At 47.0% G+C, this 19,224-nt stretch overlaps 1 protein-coding gene across 2 annotated transcripts in view; it reads right to left on the bottom strand.

Moving 5' to 3' along the window:
- The window catches only part of LOC144784260 (mitochondrial Rho GTPase 2-like), a 1,917,079-nt gene that overhangs the window by 639,511 nt on the left and 1,258,344 nt on the right, over window positions 1-19,224 (bottom strand). For both annotated transcript variants that reach the window (XM_078662926.1, XM_078662927.1), the window contains exon 41: window positions 3,873-3,992. In XM_078662926.1, coding sequence (XP_078519052.1) covers window positions 3,873-3,992 — 120 coding nt within the window. The remainder of the gene's footprint in view (window positions 1-3,872; window positions 3,993-19,224) is intronic.

Below are 19,224 nucleotides of genomic sequence, written 5' to 3'. Positions count from 1 at the left end.
CCCTCTACGGGGCCGAGATTTGGGGGCCTTACTCTAACAAGATATTTGATACTGATGAGAACGCGTTCTTTAGGCGCCTATTAAGACTACCACTAAGAACGCCTTTGGTCCCTGTTTACCTAGATATCAATTTAAAACGTACAGATCTTTTATGTTGGTTGAGACCACTACTCTACTGGGTGAGATTATGGTCTACCCCAGAACTCGCAGACTATAGAGCCGGTTTATTGGAAATTAGGGAATTGGACACATTTAACTCAATCAAGTGGCTAAGACATATATCCACTTGGTTTACAAAAATTGGTCTTTCTCACTTTTGGAAAAACCCAACTGTCTTGCAAACTAACTCCAAAGAACAGGTGAAAACTGCTTATTGGTACTACATGACCAGTAAAGTATATGAACGTGCCACTGGCTCGTTAACACACAAGTTTTTGCAATTTAAGGATACCCCCTTATTTGAACTATTTATGGATGAAGTTGAACCACCCTTGGCAAAAACTGTATATCTTCAATATAGATATGGAGTCTTACAGATAAACGCAAATACCAGCCGGTGGGGAAACTCTAAGGGGACTGACCCACATTGCAAGCTGTGTGAATTAAAGCAAAAGGAAGATGAGGCCCATATCCTTTTCTTTTGTCCACTTTATAAAACACAACGTATGAAATGGATTAAACCTCTCTGTAAAAACTTGGGCATAAGATCGCTCAATGAGGCTGACAGATTATTTAGATCCTCAACTTCCCAAATGATAACTTTTGGAGTCAGCAGGTACCTCCATAGTGTCTGCTTGATTAGGAAGAAATATGGATTAAAAACTTAGCATATAACCTTTTTAAATTACTGGCATTTTATCTATTTATATCATGTTCATAGCTTTTTAATACTCGGTGTTGTGATTAATTTTAATTGGAAGAATATTAATGTATCCTTTAAAAATTGTAAATACCCTGTGATGTTGTCTGGGTCTTGACTTACGTATATATTGCTTTTTCTCTCCTTTCCCTTTTCTCTCCTTTTTTCTCCTTTGTTATTCTATTAAGCTGCTATTTTCTTTAAAAAAATTATGTATATGAATGTATTTGTAATGCGTTGGCTTTATGACAAAATGTCGAATAAAAGCTTTACAACAACAACGGCTAAGTGGTCTGACTTGATAGATGTAGATGGAATTCTTCCATGGGAGGTTTTAAGAGCTAAGATAGGCCCTGCACTCTCTAAGTGTAAGTACTTTCGACTTAAATCATGGTACGAGGCAGGAGTAGGCGAAATAAGAGGCAATTGGGAGCTAGAGCGGCTATTGCAAAATGTCCAGCCAAAAAAGAAAGATATTCATGTGGTATACGAGGCTTCTTGAAGCAGATGATATAGACCTTCCATCCTAATCATTGGTTTGGAACCAATCTCCCCTTGACCATAATATTGAAGATTTTTTTGAGCCATCTTTAAACTACTTTATAAATGCATCAAACCAGCCAGCTTAAAAAAAGAATAATTTTTTCGTTCTTAACAGATTTTACTATACCCTGGCCAAGATAGCCCAGTTTGCTCCGCTCCCCCCCCCCTAATTATCCTAGATGTAAATCACTGAATGCGGACGACATCCACATCTTTTTTTAATGTCCGGAGTTAAGATCTTACTGGAAAGATGTGGGAGACTCCTTATCGGATATCTTCAAAGTTGACATTGAGATCACCTCCATTTGGTCTTTTTTGGGGGTAATGGCTCTACTAACTTGGCTTTATCACAGATCCATAGGGGATTGTTGCTTTACCTCATATTGCTCGCTCGGTGGGAGATATGTATGAAGTGGAAAGACTCTATCCCCCCGAACAGAGAAGACTGGCTTAAAGCCTCGTTCGTTATGGCACGATTAGAGCAAGAGGGAAGCAAGAAGACACCGAATAACATTTGGCAACCTTTGTTAGGCTGGGGTCGGGATTTGCAATTAGTTTTTTTTTTCGACAATAGTAATCTGAAGAGTGTTAGTCTTCCCCGGGTCCTATGATTATACCAAGCCCTCACTACCCAGGGCAGGTCGGGCTGACCTAGGCAAATGCAGGTAGCCATGGGGCGCCCAGCTGTAAGATACGACGGCTTGTTAAATCTGCAGATGTCTATTGGTGAGATGAGGACAAAAAAAAAAGCAGAACAAGCTATCACGGTGAAAGGTCGTCACCCACAAGAAAATTTCTCTCCAATAGGTGGCAATGGAGGATGCTACAGGTCCGTATGGGGTCTTAAATTCTTTTCTGACACACCATCACCTACCAACCTTGGTGGCATGCTTCATCATCTGGTTGCCACGTTTGCCCAAAAGTTATGTTGGGGGGCAAACGGGCTGCCTGTCTGGGGAAGATTTCTACCAGAATGAGGTGTGGTATCACTGTAATAAAAAATCCTAGCTAGGGATTCCAATGTCAGTAGTTTATTCCTGGATCCCTAAGAATTGCTAAAAACAAGAGATGGTGGGACAATGGGGTTAATTAAAGTGCATCATTCCTATGATCAACATGTTTCAGCCTGTCTAGGGCCTCAGCCAGGGGACAAAGGCTTATTTAGGGTCATGATCAGATTGTGCACTCAACTCTTATACATACTTGCACTGACACATACAATATATTCATGCCGAATGCACATAAAACCTGTTGTGGTAGTAATAGACTCTTCTTTCTGGTTCCCCAATTATGGTCATTTAGTGCCTAATGGAGGTTGAAACACTCGGCGCCCCTTGTAGTGACACAGTCGTCAAAGTGTTGTATCAGCAACTCAGCCTAAAATTGGAACTCAGAAAGAAGCATAGTCTTTTTGCTAACACAGCGAGTATTACATGCATTAGGAATACATTTATTGTATGTGAATGCCAGTAAAGGAGGGGAAAGCTGGAACATCACCTTGCCTTTGCCCCATTAAACACACTGTTCAATAACTTCCCTGAATATCTGGGGAGCTCATCTCTGCTTATCCTTTCCTGGGGAGGAGCCTAGTTAATCTCCTTGTCTCCTGTCTCAGTCTAGGCCCAACTACTAGCCTTGTGTCATCAGCTTCTTTGAATCCTGTAGACACATCTCCATGGTAGGTTCACCTTGCAGCTGCCATATTGAGAGGTGACTAGCCGTTTGGTTTGATCAAGATAAAGATCAGGGTCTCTCAATGGTCACACCATTGGTGCTCACATGCTGCCAGGCTTCTTCCCAACCACTGCCTGGCTTCTTTGCAAGCGTCAGGGCTTAGAATAAACAGAAAATAAGGAAGGAAACATCAGAGGTCAGTGAAGCACTTTTAAGGAGAATCTGATCATCAGTCATCTGCCCACACCTCCATGGAAACTACTTTAATACAATGACTGCCATGGTAGTATGAAAAGCATTAATTGTAAGTAGATGGATAAGAATGCCATTTCCAAAGGCACCAACATAAGCATCAAACCCTGGGAGATACTTTCACAGCAAAACAAAGGCATACTAATGGAGACTGACAACAAGCTCATAGTCTTTGGTCTTTTCACAGCTTGGTCACCCCATTAAGTCATGTGGTGTTGCACACGCTCCTATGTTAGTGAAGAAACTACACCCAGAGATCTGCCAAAACAATTTAAGACTCACTATTTCACTACTAAGCTCTGCTAGTGTAAGCTCAGACAATGCATGCCTGCCAAAGATAGCTTCTTTAATACCAGCATAAAGTACTGAGACACCACACAGCTCTTCTGGATCCATACAAGTTGTCACCAGTTATACCACAGGGGACTTCACAAAGCTTGGTCAATTAATTTTAAATCTCCACACAACGCCAAATGAAATTCTAGTACTGAGCTTTAAAGGTGCTCTTGCAACCCTTTAAAAAGAACAATTTGGTTATTCACACCTGTTTATTTTGCAGACTGTAGAAGAGGACCTCCTTCTCCACTCCAAAACCCACGTAGACCAAAGTACTTTTTTCCCACGGACAGAATGCTGCCAAGCTGGGGGGCAATGATCCTGGCTCCTGGAAAACAAATATATACAAACACATGAAAATCAACCTTGATGAAAATGTAATGCACCGTTGATGAAGGCTGCAAACTTTGACAGTTCACAATTCAACAATCCATTCTTCACATTACATATAAAAAGAACCTGATACAAAATTATAATGACAAATGTAATAACATTTGTTTTAAAGATTTTGCCCAAAGCGACTGTTAGATTTGGGGGTCTCTAGTTGGCATAGGTAGGTACCTTTGACAAATAGGGACCCTTGCATCTAGTCAAGGTAAGGGGCTGCACTCCTAAAATAACCCCTGCTCACCCCCTTGGTAGCTTGGCACGGGCAGGCATGCTTATCTCAGAGGCAGTGTGTGTAAAGCATTTGTGAACACATACAGTAATACAGTGACAACACTACAGATGGACACCACACAGGTTGTATTATAAAAACAAGTATTTTTATATAGACTTAACACAAGACCAAACGACAAAAATCCATAATACTGAACTCAAAAATAGACATTAAATGTTATAAAATAGTTCAATTTTCTCAAGTTGTAAATGCAACACTTTAGTCTCAATGTACCTTGAATGCGTAACGCGAAGAAAACAAAAGGGTCGCAGGGAAGTTGATGCGTCGGTTCCTTACACTCAGGGAAAAGGATGCATTGGTTCCTTACTGCTGTGCAGGGGAGTTGACGCTCGCTTACTTACTGTGTGGGGAGGTGATGCGTCTGTTTCTTACTGCTCTCTCGGGTGCGATGCGACAAGATGGCACCTCGATGCGATACTCTTTTTCAGTGCGAGGCGACAAAATGGCATCTCGGTTGCGAGACGACAACGTTGGTGCGATGCGTGCACGCCCGACGGCTGTGCGGCGACTCGATGATCTTTGGAGCTGCGACAGGGCCTGTGACGCGCTTCTCCTGTGATGCAACGATGACCTCCGTGGCAGCGTCCCGCTCCTCCGGCGATGCGATAATGACAGCGGAAGCGAGCTTCCTCGGCGATGCGATGACAGCGGCTGCGACACGCGTCTCGTTGTTGAGTCGCGCTTCCAGCTCCCAGCAACACGCAGTCTCTCAGAAGGCCCAGCACAACAGCAGGCAATTCAATTCCCAGCAAGGGAACTCAGGGGGGAGCTGGTTGGTGAAGTCTTGTATTCCTGAGACTTCAGGCAGGAGGCAAGCTCTAGTTCAAGTCTTTGGAGATTCTTCTTTAAGTTGATAGAAAGCACACTCGGTCCCTTCCTCCTTTCTTTGGCAAATGAAGCAACCACTGCATGCCAACCCCCAAACACACAGCACAAGGGTAGTCTCCTCCTCCAGCTCCCTTCTCCCCAGCAAAGGTTCGTCTTGATTCCCAGAATTGATCTAAAGTTCTTGATTCTGGGTCTCAATATTTATACAACAAAATCCTTGGTCTCTGAAGGAACAGAGTGTCTGTACCTAACCCAAACCAGTTCTGGTCAGTCCTGGAGCACTTTGTTGACAAGATTCCTTCTTTCCTTTCACAGTGTAGGCCAGGGACATCAGACACATCACAGGAGGTGGAGCCAGCATTGTGGAGGGAAGGCACAGCCCTATTCAGGTCCCAGGTGCAACTCCTCTCTCCCATCTGCATGAGATCTCTCTATTCAGCCCTGTGCTGACTCACCCTGTCTCCTGGAATACCCCAGCCCCTGTCACTCAAACTCCAGACAACGAATACACAACCTAGCAGAGGCAAGAAAATACCTACTTTCTAAAGAACAAGTTACTTACCTTCGGTAATGCTTTTTCTGTTGGATACAGCATCTGCCTGTGGATTCCTCACCTTGTGAATATCCCCTTGCGTCAGCAACATTCGGAAATTCTTTTTGTAGCTTCGCGCGGACGTGGACAACGTCACAGAGGCATGACACCGCGCGCGACTCCGCTGACGTCACCGACTCCTTAATAGGCCCACGCCGGCGTGATGACATTAGTTCCGCCCTTTTTCCGTACCTTCGAGGCACACGGACAGACCAACATCAGTAGATATATACACAGTATACACAGTGCACAAATGTCAACATAACACACATAGTATGAAACCAATGCAGAAAAGCAATTGAATTAAAACTTTTCCTTCAACAATAAAAAAACATATTAACATCACAGTTACTCAGGTATAGAAGATTGGACAACGGGAAGGCGGGTGGGTCAGTGAGGAATCCACAGGCAGATACTGTATCCACCAGAAAAAGCGTTACCGAAGGTAAGTAACTTGTTCTTCTGATGGATACATCTGCCAGTGGATTCCTCACCTTGTGAATAGATTCCCACAGCAGTCCCCACTCCCGGAGGAGGGTGTCCACTCTCCTATACCAGAAAATCCTGGAGGACAGAACGCGCAGAGTGGCCTTCCCTCCTCACTTCGGTATCCAAGCAGTAATGCTTCGCGAAAGTGTGGAGGGAGGCCCAAGTTGCCGCTTTGTGGCGCCGCGGCCAGGGCGACTGACGCTGGAATCTGGGGATCAGGGTTCGATCCCCGGCTCCGGCGGCAGGTTAGCCCAGCACCATGTGACTCTGGGCAATAGCTTGCTTAATCTTCCCGACGGCCCCCAGCGCCTAGAGACCCTAACGGGTGATTGTGCGCTATACAAATGTGGATTATTATTATTAATATTTACAAATATCCTCAACAGGAACACCCCTAGACAAAGCAGATGTTGAAGACTTTGCTGTAGTAGAGTGAGCTCTTATAACCTCTGGAGGTTCCTTACCAGCCAGGTCGTAGCAGATCTTGATGCAATGAATTATCCATCTCGAAAGTGTGCGCTTTTGCAAAGCTCTTCCTTTCTTGCAACCAGCAAATCCAACAAACAGCTGGTGATCAACACAATAGTCCTTAGTCCTATCAAGATAAAAGCTCACCACCCTCTTAGGGTCCAGACGGTGAAGCCGCTCCTCCTCCTTGGAAGGGTGAGGGGGAGGATAGAAGGTAGGACTGGTAATGGACTGTCCTAGATGGAAGGGAGTCACCACCTTAGGCAGAAAAGCAGCCCTGGTCCTAAGAACCATTCGTTCAGCATGGATGGTCAATAATGGGGGCTTAGAACTAAGAGCTTGAAGCTCACTTACCCTCCTTGCCGAGGTAATTGCAACTCGCAAAACCTTCTTAAAAGACAACAACCTCAAAGGACAATTATGTAGAGGTTCGAAAGGGGAACCCATTAGAAAAGTAAGCACCAGATTCAAGTCCCATTGAGGCACAATAAAAGGAGCAGGAGGGAATTTATTTGTAAGGCCCTTCAGAAATCTTAAAACAATAGGATATTTAAATAAGGACGGCTGATCCGTCAGGCAGAGAAAAGCTGACAAAGCCGAAAGATAACTTTTCACTGTAGCCACAGCAAAACCTTGCTGCGCTAAAGAAAGAGCAAATAAAAGTATATCTGACAAACGAGCCCTCAAAGGGTCAACGGACTTCTCCCCACACCAAGTCACAAATTTAGACCATCTCTAAGAATAGATTGACTTAGTGGAGTTGCACCTGGCCGAAAGAATGACATCCACCACATCATGTGGGAGAGAAAAGGAACTCAGGTTGCCCCGTTCAATCTCCAGGCATGAAGGTGTAAGGACTGGAGGTGTGGGTGTAGAACCTGCCCCTCCATCTGAGAGAGGAGATCTGCCCTGCGAGGGAGACGGAGCGGCGGGTGCGAGGAGAGGTGGAGAAGGTCTGAGTACCACACCCTTCTTGGCCAATCCGGGGCGATCAATATGACTTGGGCCCGGTCTTGGCGAATCTTCCTCAGAACCCGAGGAATCAAAGGTATGGGAGGAAACGCGTAAAGGAGTTGCGAGCTCCAACTCAACTGAAACGCGTCCCCCAAGGCTCCTTGCATCGAATACTGGAGACTGCAGAATGACAGGCAGTGAGCATTCTCGTGAGAGGCAAACAGGTCCACCCGAGGAGTCCCCCACATCTGAAAGATGTCGTGAACTACCTCTGGATGGAGCCTCCACTCGTGATCGGCAGAGAACTGCCGACTGAGACTGCCTCCACGAACGTTCTGAACCCAGGCCAGATGATTTGCCATCAGACAAATCTGATGATCCTGAACCCAGGACCAGAGACGCAGAGCCACTCTGCAGAGACACTGCGACCCTACTCCTCCCTGCTTGTTGACATACCACATCGCGGTGGTGTTGTCCGTCAGGACCTTAACCGACCAATCGCGAAGGGAAGGAAGGAAGGCCTTGAGCGCCAGACGTATCGCCCGCAATTCCAGAAGGTTGATGTGAAGCAACCGTTCCTCTAGAGACCAAAGACCATTGATCTCCAGATCCCCCAGATGAGCACCCCACCCTAGAGTGGACGCATCCGTTATCACTGTGGCCACCGCTGGAGGAAGTTGGAAAAGCTTTCCTTGAGACAGATTGCCCACCACACTCCACCAAGACAGGTCCGCTGCAGTTTCTCTGGAGATCCTGATGGACTCCCTGAGATCTACGTTGTGTTGATACCACTGCCTGCGGAGGCACCACTGGAGTGCCCTCATATGCCAGCGTGCATGGTTGACCATCAGAATGCAAGAAGCCATCAGACCGAGCAGACGAAGGACCTTCAGAACTGGAACAACCGCTCCATTGTGAAATAAAGGAATCATCTCCTGTATGTCGCGAATCTGCTGAGGAGGAGGGAATGCCCGACATACAGTAGTATCCAGTACTGCACCTATGAACAGGTTGCGCTGGGAGGGCACCAGGTGAGATTTGGGTACATTTATTGAAAAACCCAACCTGTACAACAACTGAATTGTGACTTGCAGATGATGGAGCACTTTCTCCGGAGATTCTGCTATGGTCAGCCAATCGTCCAGATAAGGGAATACCGGTATGGTCAGCCAATCGTCCAGATAAGGGAATACCGGGACCCCTGACCTTCTGAGATGTGCAGCCACTACTGCCATCACCTTGGTGAAGACTCGAGGCGCAGTAGTAAGACCAAACGGAAGGACCGCAAACTGGTAGTGCTGCGATCCCACCTTAAAACGGAGATACTTCCTGTGCGACTTCAGAATGGGGATGTGGAAATACGCATCCTGCAAGTCGATCGACACCATCCAGTCTTCTTTCAGCAGCGCTTGAAGAACCTGCGCAAGGGGGAGCATCTTGAACTTCTCCTGCTTCAGGTAAAGGTTCAAGATCCTGAGATCCAGGACTGGACGAAGTCTGCCATCCTTTTTGGGGATCAGGAAATACCGGGAGTAGCACCCCTGACCCCTCTCCTGCTCTGGAACTACCTCTATCGCACCCTTTCTGAACAGAGCCAGGACTTCTTCCTGCAAGAGCAGCAGGTGGTCCTCCGCACAAAAACCCTGGCAAGGAGGGTAATTGGGGGGAACTTCCCAAAAGGGAAGAGCATACCCATTCTCCACGAGATTGAGAACCCAAAGATCCGAAGTAATCAATTCCCAATCTCGTAGAAAATGGGTAAGCCGGCCCCCCACTGGGCCCACATGATCCAGAATGGCGGATCTAGGGCTGCTTTGCTGTGGTGGCAGGGGGTTGGAAAGAGGTAGAGGAGGAGGAGGAGGCCTGACGACCTCTACGACGAGCTCTTTGCCTGCCTCTGTACGACTTGTACAGCGTATTTTGCTGCTGTTGCTGCTGCTGAGGCTGCCTGTAGGTCCGAAAGGAAGATCTGCCAAAACCTCTGAACCTCTTTCCGGAAGTACCTCTGGACTGCAGGCCCAAAGATCTCGCTGTCGCTCTGCTGTCCTTGAATCTTTCTAGGGCAGCATCAGCCTTCTTTCCAAACAAACCTGACCCATCAAAGGGTAAATCCATCAAGGCAGCTTGGAAATCAGCAGAGAACTCACATGATTTAAGCCATGCTGCTCTTCTTGTGGCCACAGAAGAACCCATCACTCTTGCTACCGAGTCAGCAGTGTCCAGACCACTCTGAATGACCTGTCTTGCGGCAGCTTGAGTGCCAACAATCACTTCTTGAAAATCCTTCCTATCCTCCTCAGGAAGCTTTGGAACCAGCTGTTTTACTGAATCCATCAACGCATGGATATAGCGTCCCATTAGACAAGTTGCATTAGTCGATTTAAGCGCCATGCTTGCCGAGGAAAATACTTTTTTAGCAGCCTGGTCCTGCTTCTTCGATTCCTTATCCCCAGGAACCTGTGGAAAAGCGCCCGCAGATTTTTTCGAGCAGGCCGCCTGCACAACCAAGCTCTCCGGCAAGGGGTGTGTGGATAAAAAGTCCAGGTCACCAGGCGCCACCCTGTACCTTCTTGCAACCGCCCTCGAAACAGCAGGGGCTGTAAGCGGTCTTTTCCAAACCTCAGTTATAGGCTCCGCCATAAGCATCATTAAAAGGGAGCATAGGCTCGACTACAGAAGTAGGTGAATCAAGGACTTCAGTCAGTAAATTAGCTTTATACTCTGCCGTTGGAAGTGTTAAATTCAACAAGTCTGCAGCCTTTCTTATGACCATGTGATAAGATGTCACATCCTTAGAAGGGGAGTCAGAAATAGAGGCCAAATCCCAATCAGGGGACATTTCAAGACCACTAGCCTCTCTCAGATCATCGAAAAGATCCTCAGAATCCTGCAGCTCACCCTCTTCCATCTCTGCATCATGATACCTCTGTTCTTCCAGAAGTCTCTGTGCCTCACGCCTCGACCTCTCCTTCATGAACGAAGTCGACGGATCCGGAATCGACTCCGTCGGAGCCGGGGCCGGCGTTGCGCCCGAAGCTGGAGGACCAGACCGCCGAACACGAGGTCGGATCGGATTCGGCATCGGCGTCGAGGGTGTCGGCGTCGATGGTCTTGGCGTCGAAGGCTTCGGCGGTGCCGAGTAAAGCCAAGGCGGCGTTGGAGCCAGCATAAAAGGCATAAAAGGCCCAGGAGCATAAGGCTGGGGGATACCCAGATTGGACGCTAATGGACCCGTGGGACCAACCGGTGCACCAGAGGGGTACATAGCTCTTGAATATACTCCATACATTGCATTCAGGAACTGAGTAGGGTCCTGACCTGGAGCAGGAAAAGCTGGATAAGAGCCCACAGGTTGCTCTCGAGGGAGTGAAGTCTTCTCGACTTCGACCTCAACCTCAGGCTGGTGCACCGGGGTCGACGAACCCGCAGGCAACGGAGCCTCCTCTTCTCCTCCATCTTCTTCATCTCCCTCACCCTCCTGGTCAGAAGAATGAGTCGGAGCCGGAGAAGGATTCGACATCGGCTTCGGTGAATGAACAGGCGAAGCCTCATCTTCAGAGACTTGAACTTCCGGAGTCGGAGCCTCCACTTCTTTGCGAAGTAACTTCACCTGCGACTTCGGTCTCGAGCTCGAGTCCTTCCCAGAATGATGACGAGACTCATGAGATCTCTTCTTGTGCTTCTTCCTCAATGACTTCGAAGCATGCACCGAAGACGACCTCGAGCGCGACTTCGTGCGAGACCTCGACCTCGAACGACGAGTCCGTGACCTCGACCTCTTCTTGTCCTTCCTGCTCTTCAACTTTGCCCCAAGGAGTTTCGCCTCCCTCTCACGGAGAGCCTTAGGATTCATTTTCTTGCAGGATGAACACTCCTCGACGTCATGGTCCGAACTCAAACACCAGACGCAGCACTCGTACGGATCCGTCATAGACATCATCTTGCCGCACTCTCCGCAGGGCTTGAATCCAGTCTTCTTCGTGGACATTTCGACACAAAGAAGCAAAAGGACACTGAAATGAAACAAACAGTAACAAAGTTACCAACAGCTACAGAGGATCCCTAGAAACCGTTAGCGTCGATGACGCGGAAAAAAGGGAACTGATGTCATCACGCCGGCGTGGGCCTATTATGGAGTCAGTGACATCAGGGAAGTTGCGCGCAGTGTCGTGCCTCTGTGACGTCGTCCACGTCGGCACGAAGCTACAAAAAGACTTTCCGAATGTTGCTGACGCAAGGGGATATTCACAAGGTGAGGAATCCACTGGCAGATGTATCCATCAGAAAGTGGTATTTCCAAACACAGAATGTTAAAACCGACTATTCGGACATGCCACACACATCAGGGCATGTCCTACTTTTTACCTACAATGCACCCTGCCCATGGGCCTACCTTAGGGGTGACTAATATGTATAAAAGGGAAGGTTTAGGGACTGGCAAGTGGGTGCACTTGCCCAGTCAACATGGCAGTACCAGACTGCACAAAGGCTCTGCACAAAGGCCTGAGATACACTTTACAAGCTGCTCCGGTGGGTGGCACAATCAGGGATGCAAGCCCACCAGCACTATTGGATTTACAAGCCCTGGGCACACGCAGTGCACTGTACTAGGGTCTGACAAGTAAACCAAAAAAGCCAATCATGGAGTCACTAATCCATACATCATTTTACCATAGGGAGCACTTGCACTGTGGCACTGAACAGCAGTGGCACAGTGCCCAAAAGCACTCGCATGTATTTGTAGTTTTTCCAACATGGATATCTTCAACATATTCAAAAACTTTATACAAATCAATGCAAGTGCAGATGATCCCAGGTAAGGTTCATTTGGACTTAAAAATAGATTTAATTAAATGTATTTTTTTATTTACAATTTTTAATGCATTTGTTCAGCGGAGGCCCTCACGGAGATACCTACAAATATAAAATAGCAAACTGTATTTGCTCTCAGTCACCTACATCAAACAAAAGAGTCCTATTACTCAAAGGTGTCCTATTACTCATATGTTGTAGTGTAAGATATCAGCTAATGATAAGGAGATGCCTCATGGGTTCACCAGATGTGTTGGAAATTTGTCTCATCCCCAATCTCTGACTTCTTATCATTAGCATGCTGCTTGTGCATACGTATGAGGAGCAAGATATATTCTTTACCCTCGATATAATTCCATTCTTGTCTATTTATTTATTTAGAAGTTTTCTATAGCGCTGGCCAGACCCGAGGGTATCGGAGCACTTTACAGAGTAGGAGGAAAAGACAGGAATAAAACAATTCAGCAAAATAAAGTCATACACGTGTCAAGATTAAAATAGTCTGGCGCCTGAGAGGCGACTTTGAGGTAGTCAGAGTTTCAGGATGTGCTTGAGTTCGGGAATGCACGGTTGAGGTAGAGTATTTTTAGTCGAGCCTTAAATTCTGGAAAGGAAGGGATAGTTCTGATGTCCACAGGGATGGAGTTCCAGATTTTTGGAGCGTTGCCTGCAAAAGAGCGGGCTGCAGTTTTTTGTTTCCGTGTTTTCATTGGGATGAGTAGTAAGGAGTTTGAGCTTCTGAGACTTCTGTATTGACCAGCTTTCTTGAGTTTAGATGCTAAGTATTCTGGTTTCCCTGTGTGTAAGGCTTTGTGTGTAAGGCAGGCTGTTCTGAAGCTAGCTCGCATTGCCACTGGTAGCCATTTAAGATCTCTGAGCGCGGGGGATATGTGGTCGAATTTCTTTGCACCGGTGACCATTCTGGCAGCTGCATTGAGGGTAGTTTTGAGTGGTGCTAGGTGGGATAGAGCTGTTCCGGATAGGGTTGCGATCCCATAGTCGAGTCTGGATAGCACCAGTGATTGGGTGGCTTGTTTGAGATCTATCTGTGGAATGTGCGGTTTGATTTTGTTGAAGAGTTTCAGATTGAGGAAGGCGCTCTTAGCGGATTTCTTGATGTGGTTCGTCATTGATAGTTTGTGGTCGAGGGTGATTCCCAGGGATTTCACCGAGTTAGTTAGGGTGAGGTTTCTGTTGAGGGCATCGATGGCTTTTACCCATTCGATGATTTGCGGGTTGTCCTCCTTGTTAGAGATGAGGAGGATCTCGGTTTTTCCTTGATTGAGTTCAGGTGGCTCGTTGCTAGCCAGTCTTGGACTACTTTGAGAATGTTGTTGAGCCTTAGAATGTCATTATAGGAAGAGGTTTCAATGTAGATCTGCGTGTCGTCTGCATAGAGGTGGAAGGGGATGTTGGCTTTTTTCAGTATGGTGGTGAGGGGTACCATATATATGTTGAACAGTTGTGGAGAGAGAACAGATCCTTGTGGGACACCTCTGGTCACGGGGAGAGGGTCAGATGTGAAGGATTTGATTTTAACTCTTTGGAAGCGATTCTGAAAGAAGGAGGAGAACCATCGAAGGACCACATCGTTCGCACCTACTCGTTCTTTGAGGGCCTTGATGAGCAGCTTGTGGTCTACCGTGTCGAAGGCCGCTGACAGGTCTAGGAGGATGAGTAGGCAACAGTGGTCTGAGTCAAGTGAGTTGCGGATGTCATCCACTATGTTCAGGATTGCGGTTTCAGTGCTATAGCCTTTTCTGAAGCCTGATTGGTTATGGTCTAGAAGATTGATGTTGTCTATCCGGTTGTTAGTTGACGTAGCACACATTTTTCTAGGATTTTGGCTAGGAAGGGCAGACTGGAGACTGGTCTAAGTTGTTCAGATCGTTCGTGTCTAGGCCTGATTTCTTCAGAAGAGGTGTACCCTGGCCGACTTTGAGGCAATCAGGGATGGTGCCAGTTTTTAAGGAGCTGTTGATGATTTCGCACCAGAGTGGAGCAAGGGTGAACTTCAGGTCTTTGGCCATTTGGGAGGGGATTGGGTCAAGGTTGTGTGATGAGGGTTTGGAGGATGAGATTAGATTAAGGATCTCGGCTTCATGGATGTGGTCGAAGGAGGACCAAGCGGATGTGGTAGGATCGCTAGAGGTGGTTTTGGTTGTTATTAGGTCGAAATCGCCATGCGGTTGGGCGTTGATGTCGAGAGATAGTTCGATCTTGGCGATTTTATCGTTAAAGAAGGTGGCGAAGCTGTCACATAGGGTTTTGGAGGGTTGGGGATGGATAGTAGATGGTTTCGATGTTTGTTTTTTGATGATATCAAAGAGTTCTCTTGGTCTGTTCTTAGCTTTGTCCAGTTCCTTGCAAAAGAAGTTTGTTTTTTCGTTATTGATGTGTTTCTTGTAATTTCTTCTTACTGCTCCGAGTTCCTCGCAGCGGCTGGAGGAGGGGTTCTTTCTCCATTGTCGTTCAGTGGCTCTGAGATGTCTTCTTTCTTCATTTATGTCCTTGTTGAACCAGGTTCTAGATGGGATGCTCCTAGGTATTTTCTGTCTTCGTGGAGCCAATTGATCCAGGATGGCGGACGTGGTAGTGTTGTAGTGTGAGGTGAGTTCAGTAGTGGAGAGGCCTTCCGAGGCGATTGGTAGGGAGGAGGCTATTCTTTCTTCTAGTACGGCTGTGTTGATCTGGGAAAGGTTTCTGGACCATGTGGGGGGGGATTGTGATGGGTTGTTGGCACAGGATCCGTTGCGTGGGGTGGAATAGAATTAGGTGATGGTCTGACCAATCTACCGGTAGGATGTGGTCTATATAGATTGCATCATGTTGGGCGATGATGGCATCTAAGGTTGCCCCTTTGTTGTGGGTTTCTTTTGAGCAGTGTTGGGTAAGGTTGTTAGAATGTAGAAGTTTGTTTAGGGATTGTATTGTGGGACTGTTCTCATTGTTCCAGTGGAGGTTGAGATCGCCTAGAATCAGGCTGTTGGTCTCTTTGAGAGAGCAGTGGGCGATCAGGTCCGATGGTTGTTCAGTGAACATGGAGTTGTTACCAGGGGGATGATATAGTAAGTGGCATTGTAGTAGCTTGTTGTTGGTGGTCTTGATGTTGGTAGTAAGGCATTCGAAGGAGTTGTAGTTAAAGGTAGTGGTTTCGACCACTGATAAGTTGTTGTTGTGGATGATTGCCACTCCTCCGCCTTTTTAGTCCTTCCTGTCTTTATTAATGATGGAGAAGCCTGGAGGGACGAGCCTGTCTAGGATAGGTGGGGAGGAGTCGTTTAGCCAGGTCTCAGTGATGAAGGCTACGTCTATGTTGTGGTTGAGGATGGATTCTGCTAGTTCTGTAGAGTGTTTTGTGGCCGATCTGCAGTTTATGAGCATGCAGTTGGTCTGGGAGGAGTCTTTTTCTAGTGGTACGTTAGGAATGGTGATGCGGGAGGCTGGGGGTCTCGGAGGTTTTGGGAGGAGATGTTCATTTCTGAAACCGGTGATTACCTGGATGTTGGATTGGGAGGAGAGGGTGATGGGAGTTGTGTAAGAGGCGGCCAGCTCGAGCGCCTCTTTCGCGGGCATAGCTTTCTCCGCTCTGTTAGGTCTCCGGGCCTGTGACGAGGGAGGGGAGTGTGAGTTAGTTGGGAGTGATGATTTGGTAGTCCTGGGGTGAGTGGCGGTGTAGGAGGTGTAGGTGTCTATCCCAGTGAAAGCGGAGATGTGCCAGCTTATGAACAAAATGATCTTATGCTAGATTTACTGGATTTAAGGAGCAACGTGGGGGAAAATATAAGTCTAAAGAAAAGGCTAAATCTGTTGCCTCCTTTTTTTATTTTTTTTATTTTGTTTCTTGAGTTTTTTCCAGAACAGAGGGAAAAACGAGAATTATCAATTACAATCCATAGATAGATACCTACAACAATGGTACATCAAATTGGTGCGGTTTAAAGTCCAGCATAGTAAATTAGGACGAGAGACAACACCTAGCAGAGGCATCATGCAGAATAAAATCGTATTTCACGGCGTGTAAAATGCAGGTTAGAATGAGAGTGAGAACATATCTATGCATTCAAGTATATAAGTATTACATACTAGCATCCAACAATCAAGTCGTATGACGGGATGTGCGGGGGGAGCTTGAGTTATGGACTGACTCAATCGGGTGTTCCAGGATATACATCTTAAGTGGATCCCAAATATCCCTGGGGCGAGAGGGGAGGGGTAAAAGTTCAGAATATCAGGTCTTGCCAGAGTATCATGTCGCCAATCCACTTCTTAAATTTAGGTGCTCTGCCTTGGCCCCAACGACATGCCACTTGCCTCTTGGTCAGCAGGAGGCTAAATGAGACAAATTTGCGATGAGCTACGGCTAGGTTCTCTGTGTAGCCCAGAAGGGAAAGAAGGGGAGTGAACGAAAGTGTTAAGGATGTCATTAGTTCTAACGCAGTGATCACTTGCTGCCAGTAATTAAGTACAGGGCTACACTCCCAGGCGAGATGTAGAAAATCGGCATCATCCGCCCGAACCTGTTGCATGTTTTAGTGTTGCGTAGTTGGTATTTATGAAGCTTAACCGGAGTATAGTACAGATGGTGTAGGAACCTATAGTGGGTGGTGCGCAGGCGACTACTAGAGGAAACATGCTCAGTCTGCTTTCAGCAATATACCCACTGTTGGTCAGTGACTTCTTGCCCCAGCTCCGCGGACCACTTATCTTGGGCAGAGCAGGGGGTGTAGGTGATGCGGGTATAGAGGCTATGATATATGATGGATATTAAGTGTGAGACGCTGTCAGTGCGAAGTACGTGGCGTAATGGAGTGATGTCTGGGGGCTCTAGTGGGAAGGAGGGGGTATATTCTTTAAGGCCTTGTTGAAGACGTACATATAGGAAAATATCCATAGGGGAGGGCGGAGACTTGGAAAAGAGGTGTTGTGACGTATGAAATTTGCCATTAAGGTAGAGGTCCCCCAGCAAGTAATGTTGTGTTTAGCAACAGGGTGCCCTTGCACTCAACAAATACATGTAATACAGTGTGTCAAGGTAGACACACAACCATTTGCAAAGAACAACAAAGCCTTGGGATAAATAGACAAACAATTCTTTAAGTGGTACGGCAGCAAGATGATGTTTTAATGTTCCTTTAGGCAAACCAGCCGACACGTGTTTCGTCGCAAGTGGGATTGTTTCCCGCGACTCCTCAGGGCTCTGTAAGAAAAAATTGTCTCTGGGGAAAGTCGCTCTGCCGGTGATAATTCCGGCAGGGCCCGGGACTTGCATGAAGGAGCGGTTTTGCTGAAAGAAAGGATTCGATGAAGGCGTGATCAGTATTCCGTATCAACTGTCAGGTATTTAGATTAGTTGGGGTTAAATGACATCAAAGAAATGGGAATCCCCTTAAAGCAAATGCAGCAGAACGAACACGTTGAAAGGTTAGCGTCTATTTATCCCAAGGCTTTGTTGTTCTTTGCAAATGGTTGTGTGTCTACCTTGAGACACTGTATTACATGTATTTGTTGAGTGCAAGGGCACCCTGTTGCGATTTTCTAGTGTCTAGGCTTGGCCAACACACCACTGGGGGGTTAAGGGCTTATCCCCCCACCCTACTGCACCACAGCCGTACCGCAAATTGTTAAACTTATTGCGCTCACTTTTGGCAGTGCGCCCTTTCTTTCCCTGACTAAAAACCCTTTTCCTTTGTAGTACCCTAATGTTGTGTTTAGCTTTGGTTTTTTTTTATGCGCCCTACTGTAGAACTGGCATCTTCGGATGATATGTAAGAGGAAGTAATGGGGAGTACAGCATGGGTGTCTGTAATCAAGTAGAGATGCGTGGCCACGCTTTCACCGTGCAGCCCACAGAGGTCCGGCTGCTAGCATGAGGTGCGGGTGCAGCCAGTATAACAGCATCAAGCAGTAGGGGTCTGCCAGCCAATGTTCAGTTGCCACATGAGGGATGTATCTGGGAGGGGGAACCAGTAGTGGGCATAATGCGCTTGAGCACATAAGTAATATCGTTCAAAATCGGGGACGTCAAATTCACTCTGCGAGTGCAGAGATTGTGAGAGGTCACCCTACCAGGGATAAAACCAGCCTGATCAGGCAATACCAGTTTGCCCATCAAAAGACTCAGTCGGTTTGCCGACAATTTGGCCAGGATCTTCGCATCCGTATTAATAAGAGAGAGAGGGGCCAATAAGAGTCGCAGAGATCTGGAGGTTTGCCAGGTTTCAGAAGAGAGGTGATGAGAGCCTCTCTCATCGAGCCAGGAAGGATGTGTGCTTCTTGGGCCTCCATGTAAACTTCCTTCAACACAGGAAGTAATTGTTCGAGGTAGGTTTTGTAAAAATCAATGGGGAGTCCATCGGAGCCCGGGGACTTTCTGACTGCATCTGCATAATTGCAGCTCGCAGTTCGTCATCTTCGAAAGGAGCCGCTAAGCATTCCCTATGATTGTCACCCAGCCAACCCAATCCTACATCTTCTAAATATGGAGTGAAAACAGGGGCTCAGTCCTACGAGTGCTGTAGAGATCGGTGTAAAATTAAGTGAGAGTATGCAGGATATCAAGGCTATCTCTGTGTCGCACACCAGCACTGTCCACAATGTCTAGGATATAATTAAAGAACCGGGGCAGGCGAATTTCCATTGCAAGCGCCCTGCCAGGCCTCTTCCCCTCTCCATATCTACGGGTGGTGAAATATTGGCTGCGAAAGCGAGCCTTGTGTTCCGCCGTGGCCTTAT

Source organism: Lissotriton helveticus, chromosome 10, assembly GCF_964261635.1.
Source record: "Lissotriton helveticus chromosome 10, aLisHel1.1, whole genome shotgun sequence".
NCBI classification, from domain to species: Eukaryota; Metazoa; Chordata; class Amphibia; order Caudata; family Salamandridae; genus Lissotriton; species Lissotriton helveticus.
Note: the sequence above shows the minus strand (reverse complement) of the source record. Positions and strands in the feature narration are given on the sequence as shown.